Genomic DNA, 9559 nt, shown 5'->3' on the forward strand with positions numbered 1-9559 from the left:
TCAGAGTTTTTTTTTTTCCTTGGGATACATAATCTTTCATTTTTTTTTTTCTCTAATTTTTGTCTGATCGTAGCTTATTCCCAATTTTAATTTGATGTGACCATCAAATATGATACTACTTGCAGTTTCCATATATCCATGCATACATATTTCAATCTTGACGATGTATCTGACCTTTTTTTGCAGTTAAATTGACACTTTATTACACAGCTTGAGAGTTTCATCTCAAGACAAACCAATAATATATAAATGTCTACCAGTTTCAGTGTTGTTTAGATTATGACTCAACAAGCAATCTAAACTAATCAAACATCAGTGAAGGCACTACATGTATAATTAAGGCCTCTATGTGTGTGTGTGTGTTTTGGTGTTGACATCTAATGCCACATTTTTAACTTTTACACAAATTAATCAGCATTTTGCAACGATCACGAGTCTAAATTTCACCAACGACTAATATTGTTTCTCCATGTGTTTCCTCAAGGTCCAATTGTTTTTCCCTCCTCTTTTCTTTTTTATTTAAAATAACTATTTCCCCGTTCATGAATAGTATACAATAATTGCCTTATTTGGCATTCACAAATAGTATATTACATTTCTTTTGCATGAAATCCCACACTCTCTCCTTATATTTCAACCTTACAAACACCCCTTAAAACCACCTACGGCTCGCACTCAAAGGTCCCTTTATCCACTAAACGCATGATCAACAAAGGAAGTAACTTTTACTTGCTAATCTCAAATCTTGAAGCCAAGCTACAAATCTATATAAGAGCAAGAAAGATATATACACAATTGTGTTACAATGTGAATGAATGAAGCAAGAAAGAGTGATACATACCCCTGTACATAAGGCTACAAAGAAAGAGAACACAGGTGAAAAAGTTCTAGTACAACAAACATACATATCTTTTGCAACCAAAACTAAACCTCCTCGGTGAAATCAGGATCATCCGGCTTCAACAGCTTAGTCATCTTCAAGCTGGTAGACGAGGTGGCCTCGGCCATGCGCAGCCTCTGAGCAATCCCTCGCCTCGTGTTGGCTGCGAACTTGGAGGCCAAGAAGGTGGCCCCGAGGTGGTGGTGAGAGGCGGCCAAGTTCTCGTGCAGGGCGAGCTCCTTGGCCAGCTTCTTCTTCTTGTACCTCCTCCACGCGGTCTGCAGGAAGCACGCCCCCCACGTCCTCCACTGGTGCGAGTAGTACCGGAAGGCGTGCTGCAGCTTCATGCTGTGCAGCCGCTTGAACTGCATAGCCACAAACTTGAGGTCCTCCGCACTGAGGGCGAAGGCCTCCACCTCCGTGAGGGTCTTCACAGTCCGCGTGGAGGAAGGCAAGTTGAGTGACGAGTTGGGGAGGAGCGCCCACGTGAGGAGCTCCTCCCCACAGAAGTCACCCGGCCGCAACGTGATGGAGTTGTAAAAGCCCGACCGCCCCCCGTTGGTGGTGGAGCTCTCCATCTGGCCGCGGATGACGAAGAGCATCTCGTCCACGGGGTCGCCCTCCCTCACGATGTAGCTCCCCTGCGTGCTTAGTGATGACGTCAGCCTCTCGCAGATTGCATCTAGCAATTGATCATCCATTTGTGCAAAGAAGGGCACCTAAAACCACATAACACACATAATCAAGAGAGAAACAACAGATAGATAGATAGATAGATAGATAGATAGATAGATAGATAGATAGATAGATAGATAGATAGATAGATAGATAGATAGAGATTTGTCATGTTCGTAGAGAGGCTAATCGAGCAGTTCATTTTTTAGCGAATTTCGTTGTTTGGTCTGATGATGTAATGATCGGAAAGTCGGATTTTCGTCTTTGATTATAGATATTGTTCATCGTGATTTAATATAATTACTCTTTTTTTCCTTTAAAAAGAGAGAGAGAAAGAAAAACAACAGAAACAGACAGATAGATAGATAGATAGATAGAGACGTACGCCACGGACTAGGTTGAGGCAGAGGTGCCTCTGTATCTCACGGCGGAGGTCTTGAGGGAGAGACTTGAGAATCTCTTCTTCATTCACTCCTCTTGTCGTCAGCCATTTGTACTGCTCGAAACGACGGACACGCTCCTGCAAGTCCGGCGGCAGCTGCCGGTGCCGCATCCACTCCTCTGTGTCTCTCCTCTTGATTCTCCACTCTTCTAGCCTCAACGTCATTGATTGCAAGTAAGTCTTCATCACCATCAACAAACAAACCAAAACCAACATTATGTATATATTTAGAGGCGGAATTCGACATAGCCATTATAAATAATGAAAATTAAAAGATGGCCATTAACTTAATTTCAATAAATTGTAGCAAATTTTCAGAAATCCGAACAAAATTGCCCCTAGAGTAAATTCGAACAAAGTTGTAACTATACTGGTTCAAATGGAAAGATTCGCACCCGTTGTTCCAACTAGTATCACCTATCAATGTTACCATGAATGAGGACTGTATAATATATTTATATTCGATAGACAGTTGTAGGAAGATGGTGGCCAACATTTGATTTCTACTATACATATCATACATTAACACTAAATTTTACCCAAATTATTGAAATAAAACTATGAGTACCTGCATATTCCCAATCAACTGGGCAAATAGAATTAGCCCAAAAATGCACAAAGCTATGCAGAAAACCGTCTCCCCAATAAACGTGCTGGTGCTCAAGGTCTGCCCATACGAACTGCAAACGAGACAGATGCATTCATGTATAGAGAGAAGAGAATATAAGGAGAAAATCAAATGAGAATGAATAAATGTGGTGAAAAATGCGAAATGGATTTGTAATGCTAGATTTTCAAATTTATGACTGATATTTACTTAGAGAAGGCGAAAATTTACTTGGATATCGTTATTCAGTCATTACAAGTAACTTATGCAACACTTGACTTATGCAATATTTTCATCTTTCACGAAAGATAGCATTCTCATTCTAACCTAACCCTATATATATAGGGCGAGAAATCAAGGTACCTCAAATTTCTCAAGCCCCACCAGAGGCAGTAGAGATACTTCTCAACGAAAGAAGAGGAGGCGACTTCGCTAGTGAAGGCCTCAGCAAAGATGCCGAACTTGAAATCGGAATCGCCATTCTTGGCGTCGCAGCGAGCAAGAACGGTAGTGAGATTCAACCAATTCTGCCGCTCAATGCCCATCAGTTTAATCTTGGAACAGTCTAGAAACTTCACGTTGCAATGCGGCGGCGCGTAGATCTCCTCGTTACACCTCTGCTGCCAGCAAGAGTGCTGCCGGCCAATCGAGGAGAGGTACCACGAAGCTCCGATGACGTGGCTGGCGAGCATGAAGAGCAGCAGATTGTAGGCGGCGCCGGCCCACGCGGTCTTGGCGATGAAGCCGGTGGTCTTGATGATCCGGTTGTTCAAAGGGAAGATGACAAAGAGGCGCGGGATGTACTGGATGAGGACGATGAGGGCGAGGGTGTTGTTCGAGTGGCCGCCCCCGTCCGTCTTGGTGGCGGGGATCACGTACCTGAAATAGTTGGACTATTGGATTAATTAATGGAAAACAAAAAAAAAAAATAACGGCCTCATTTACCAAGGGTAAAGATATTGCTACTATTCTACTCCCTCCCACCTATAAGAGTGTGTATCTTTATTTATTCTGAAACGTCTTACAAGAGTGTAGTTTTCTTTTTTGGACCATTTTTTACAGTAATAAAAGTGATCATCTTCTTCCACTAATAACACATTTACTAATATTTATTAAAATACGTACCACCAACAATCATGCACACTCTTATAGGACGAAATAGAGTATAAGAATATGAATATTTTTATTTTGTTAGAGTAGTGAACTTACAAAAACACAGCTGATAAAATATTAGTAAAACATAGTAACAAATTAAAATTAAAGAAAAATAATTAAAAATTACAATAAAATTGAGAATGAGATACAATGAAACATAGTAAATTGTGGGACAGAGGATCCTGAGAGTAAAGAGGCAGCTATACTACTCTATAAGAATATGAATAGTTTTCTTTCATTGGAGACATGAACTTACAAAAACACAGGAAATAAAATACTTATATCATTATAGAATTCAATCGAAGAATTCCCAACTTTCGAAGGTTGAGTTTTGCAAAATGCTATTTGCTGCACAACAAGTAACTGTGGTGTGTAATCAATTATATGTGTAAATCATATTTTTTTTTTTTTGATGAAATTACATTATAAATAATACAAATCACACACACACCCCACCTAGTGGTTATTGTGGCCGAGAGTATTCGAACCTGTGACCTCTTGGACAACAGGCAACCACCCCAACCACTAGCCATCCCAAGGGGACTGTAAATCATATTCTTAATTGTTTTTGCGGTGGTGCTTATGATTAGATGATGTCGAGAATTTACCAGATGACGATCTGGGGGAGGGGGAGGGTGGCGGTGAGGTCGACGATGAAGTCGGACTTGAGGTAGCGCATGGTGATCTGGGTGGGGTCCATGACGAGCTCGCCGCGGCCGAAGACGCGGGAGCTGGGGGCGACGAAGGCCATGCGGAACTTCATGAGCATGTGGAGGAAGTAGAAGAAGTCGGTGACGGTGCGGAAGTAGGTGATGAGAATGGAGGCGGAGGTGTCGATGTTCATGCAGGCGGCGCCGTCTTCAACGTAGGGGAGGTAGAAGTAGAGAGGGTCGATGAATAGGGAGACCAAGCAGGTGATGAGGAAGATGTGGTTCCACAGGTTCACGATGTCGCTGTTGGGGTCCAAGATCTGGTAGTGCCATAGGATCGTCAGGGAGTTGGGCTCGTCCGCCGCGGCGGCGGCGGCCGCGGGGTCGTGCGCCTGGGGACGGCGCCGGGAGGTCGCCGAGCGGCGGAGATGGCGGAGGTGGGAGGCCGGCCGGGAGAATATCCTATTCATCTTCCATGGCGGACCCCGATTTTCTTTCCCCCAGAATTTGATTCCTCGATCTTCTTTTTCTCTCTCTCCGGCGGCGGCGGCGGCGGCGGAGGGGTTGATTGAGTTTTGTGGTGTTTTTTCGAGCAGAAACGAACAAAGTGTTTTTTGGTCGGAGAGGTGATTGGGTGGTCGTTTATGACCGTTGAGATTTTTGAGGATGTTTTACGAGGAAGCGCGGGAATTTCGGAGGCCTTTATTTATTTATTTATTACTAGTATTCGTTATTTATTCCGCTATGCTTGAATAGGGAACTTTGTTATACTCCCTCTGTCCATGAAAAAGTGTCCTACTTACCCCTTTTTTTTGTCCACGAAAAAGTGCCCTGTTTACCTTTTTGTACATTCATACCCTTTACTTTTCAATTTATTTACAACTCATGTCATTAATAAATCCACACTTTTATTTAATCTATGCAATTAACCCACACAATTAACTCACTAATTAAAACTACGAAACCAACTCCCCCACGCCTAATCAATCCCATTTATTTATTTATTTTCTTAATTTTCAGTTTATTTATTTATTTTCTTAATTTTCAGTTTATATATTTATTTATTTTCTGAATTTCAAGTTTATTTATTTATTTATTTTTGAATTTTTAGTTTATTTATTTCCAGTTTATTTATTTATTTTCTGAATTTTCAGTTTATTTATTTATTTCCAGTTTATTTATTTTCCATTTTATTTATATATTTATTTTCTGAATTTTCAGTTTATTTATTTATTTATTTTCTGAATTTCAAGTTTATTTATTTATTTATTTTTGAATTTTCAGTTTATTTATTTTCCAGTTTATTTATTTCCAGTTTATTTACTTATTTATTTATTTATTTCCAATTTATTTATTTTCCAGTTTATTTATTTATTTATTTTCTGAATTTTCAGTTTATTTATTTATTTATTTATTTTCGAATTTCCAGTTTATTTATTTATGAGTTTATTTATTTTTTTTTCTGAATTTTCAGTTAATTTATTTCCAGTTTATTTATTTATTTTCTGAATTTTCAGTTTATTTATTTATTTATTTTCTGCATTTCAAGTTTATTTATTTATTTATTTTTGAATTTTCAGTTTATTTATTTTCCAGTTTATTTACTTATTTATTTATTTATTTCCAGTTTATTTATTTTCCAGTTTATTTATTTTCTGAATTTTCAGTTTATTTATTTATTTATTTTCTGAATTTCAAGTTTATTTATTTTTGAATTTTCAGTTTATTTATTTATTTTAGAATTTCCAGTTTATTTATTTATCAGTTTATTTATTTATTTATTTTCTGAATTTTCAGTTAATTTATTTCCAGTTTATTTATTTATTTTCTGAATTTTCAGTTTATTTATTTATTTATTTATTTCCAGTTTATTTATTTTCCATTTTATTTATATATTTATTTTCTGAATTTTCAGTTTATTTATTTATTTATTTTCTGAATTTCAAGTTTATTTATTTATTTATTTTTGAATTTTCAGTTTATTTATTTTCCAGTTTATTTACTTATTTATTTATTTATTTATTTATTTCCAGTTTATTTATTTTCCAGTTTATTTATTTATTTATTTTCTGAATTTTCAGTTTATTTATTTATTTATTTTCTGAATTTCAAGTTTATTTATTTTTGAATTTTCAGTTTATTTATTTATTTTCGAATTTCCAGTTTATTTATTTTCCAGTTTATTTATTTATTTTTTTTCTGAATTTTCAGTTAATTTATTTCCAGTTTATTTATTTATTTATTTATTTCCATTTTATTTATTTATTTTCTGAATTTCAAGTTTAGTTATTTATTTATTTTTGAATTTTCAGTTTATTTATTTTCCAGTTTATTTACTTATTTATTTATTTATTTCCAGTTCATTTATTTATTGAATCGGCACTTTTGTTTAATGTTTACTCATTTAAATGCTTTCATTTAATTCACCTAATAAAATATTGCCAAATAGTTAGTGCAAGATTAGTAAAAGTAACCACAATACATTAACACTACCCTTTTAGTCTTTTACACCACCTTTACTCCACCTTTTTCAGCTTTCTTAAAACCCGTGCTAGCACCCAAATGGGGCACTTTTTCGTGGACGGAGGGAGTACTATTTAAGAAGGCTTCGCTATGAACTAAAAAAAATGTTGACTCTGAGACTAAAAATTAGCAGTGAATTTTATAAATTTTTCTATCCACTAATATTGTTTGACCTATTCGTAGAAAGAGGTAGAAGAAAATATTAACTACATAGAATATCTAGATTAGACGTATAAATAAATCAAGTTGTTCGTAAACTATTCGAATTTTGATTTCAGAAAAACTTGTTTAAGTTTATTTAGAGAAGTTTGATAAATGATCAAATCAAACTTGAGCTTGATAATAATCACCTTCTTAGCTCGTGAATAAGTTCGTTAAGTGATTCAGTTTAAAAAATATAAATTATTAATATGTACAAATTATATTTGTCTACTAAAATTATAATAATTGTAATTAAATCTTTAATAAACTATGTTTGTTAAAAGAAAATAATTAATATAATTATTATTTTGAACAAAATAATTTACTTTTAAAATAAAATAATCAATATCTTGAATATAACTTTAAGTTTAGAAAGTTCGTATAGATTCGATTAAGCTCATGGACCTCAAAATTTTCGATAAACAAAATTCAAGATTCAATTTAATACCAAACAAATTAAACATGAGCATACCACTAATCGATTCGGCTCGATTCAATTTCACCCCTAAGCTATTTTTTGGACTTCATTATACATATTCATATTTTTCTATTTTAACGCTCACCGTGTATTTTTCTAGGGTAGAAATTTTTCATGGGACAAAATAATAAATTTATGATAACTTTTTATTAATTTTTTGAATTTTGACTATAATGAATAAAATGGGTGAGGGATGTGGATAAAACCACCTAAAATATTCAAATAGTAAAGCAGAAACTTGTGATTAATGGGCCAGGCTGTGAATAAAAGTACCTAAAATCTAAAATATTTAAATAGAAAAGTACTAACTTTGTGATTAATGGGCCAAAATCAATCCTATTTTTTATCGTATTTTCTAGAGCCCGGCTATACCTATATATATGTGGCTGAAAGCCCATGTATGTATTATGTCAATTTGGTAAACATTACGTTTGGTATAAACTATACTATACTATATATGATTTGCATTATTTATGAACACATATGTATATAGATGTGTTAATCGTCAATATCTATATATAGATGGGAAAATATCATATTTTATCACAATATGTTATATTTTCTCAATAATGTCACATTAAATTTGATGAGGAAATACACGTATTATATAAAAGATATTGAAATATTGTGTATCAATTTGCCAAATGTTAATCATCTTATTTTTGAAAAAGATTATGATAAAAATATGTTATTTTCATGTTACAATATTAAGGAGATGGTGCCTAAGATGGTATAAATCAAACCAATCAACCGATGTGGAACAGGTCATGATCACATTTTCTTGTCTAGAATGGCTCTCATTTACGTTGATATTTCACATGGTCATGGTGAAATATTGTGTGTATGCTATTTTATTTTAAGAAGAATATCAATTTATGAGCTCTTAATGATTAAGAGGCTATCTATAAATCAAAACAATACTTAATTTAATTTTCAAGAAATTAACAAAGTCAGAAATATATTATGAAATTTGAAACTCATTTAATTTGTTCAGTGATTAGTTTCGCCTAATGATTAATTTATGAGTTATACTTCTTGTGATTGCTACGATGCACGTGGCACGATCCAGATATCGCAACTATTTGATTAGAAAAAATAAATTTCGAGCATTATTTAAGTTTTTTGCTGGGATTTTTAATTCTTGCATTTGTACCAGATATATACCATATATCACAAGTTATAAAGGAATTTTCCTGCACGCGGCCTTCTAGATGACCAAAAGAATTAAAAGAAAAAACAATGTATATTTACTTATTTAATGGCTGAGATGCAAATAAATGTTAAGATATATACCATATTTAATGACTGAGATGCAAATAAATGTTAATGACTGAGATGCAAATAAATTATGTGAGCCTAAGTAGAAGGGAGTGCCGAGTGCTACGTTTGACGGTGAGTCAATCAATGGGATACTGCTACTGTCCGCGTGAGGAATTTCACGCTATGATGTTTGGTATTGGTTTCTGTTTTCAGAATGATTTTGAATCGATTAGTTTTTACTCAGATTGTATTTTCACGATACACGTGCTTCATGAGACTCATAGGGGATTTGAGTCATTCAGCGACGAATCACGGGAGGTGTTTGAGCATGTTAGATAGTGCATTGTGATTGATTTTTGACATATGCGGCGTGAGACTAATACGACTGCACATGAGTTAGCTAGATTTGTTACTAGTATTAAAGATATAATGATCTTGAAGTATGATTCTTTTGCTATGACTTTTCCATATTGTTCATTCTGACATTAATACTTAGTTATCTTTTCCCTCTAAAAAAAAGGAAGCAGCTAAATCCAAAGAAATTACTTAAATTAATGGGAGAAAAGGATTAATTAGTGGTCATCTCACATCTGTATTGATATTCCTCTTAATTGATCGTATAATCCACATATTTCATTATATTGTTCAAGATAAAACAGTAATCTAATATCTAATAACTCTAATAATA

The 9559-nt window shown here is 34.4% G+C and overlaps 1 protein-coding gene across 1 annotated transcript; it reads right to left on the reverse strand.

Moving 5' to 3' along the window:
* Positions 1-745: 745 nt before the first annotated feature.
* Positions 746-5029, reverse strand: LOC130989388 (cyclic nucleotide-gated ion channel 18). Its single transcript, XM_057913364.1, has 5 exons — positions 4368-5029; positions 2968-3483; positions 2566-2677; positions 1941-2177; positions 746-1599 (listed from the first exon to the last, which is right to left on the reverse strand). Exons 1-5 carry the CDS (start codon positions 4877-4879, stop codon positions 925-927), a joined length of 2052 nt encoding a protein of 683 aa, XP_057769347.1. The 5' UTR covers positions 4880-5029; the 3' UTR covers positions 746-924.
* Between the last annotated feature and the right edge of the window lie 4530 nt (positions 5030-9559).

This window comes from Salvia miltiorrhiza, chromosome 6, assembly GCF_028751815.1.
Source record: "Salvia miltiorrhiza cultivar Shanhuang (shh) chromosome 6, IMPLAD_Smil_shh, whole genome shotgun sequence".
Classification (NCBI taxonomy): domain Eukaryota; kingdom Viridiplantae; phylum Streptophyta; class Magnoliopsida; order Lamiales; family Lamiaceae; genus Salvia; species Salvia miltiorrhiza.

What these genes read in the sequence shown, in the direction of transcription:
- LOC130989388 (XM_057913364.1), bottom strand. Translation starts at nt 4,879, where the DNA reads ATGAATAGGATATTCTCCCGGCCGGCCTCCCACCTCCGCCATCTCCGC. An exon ending in CTCCCCCAGATCGTCATCTG is followed by an intron (nt 3,484 to 4,367) that starts GTAAATTCTCGA and finishes CAACTATTTCAG; the next exon opens with GTACGTGATCCCCGCCACCA. An exon ending in AGTTGATTGGGAATATGCAG is followed by an intron (nt 2,178 to 2,565) that starts GTACTCATAGTT and finishes ATGGTGATGAAG; the next exon opens with ACTTACTTGCAATCAATGAC.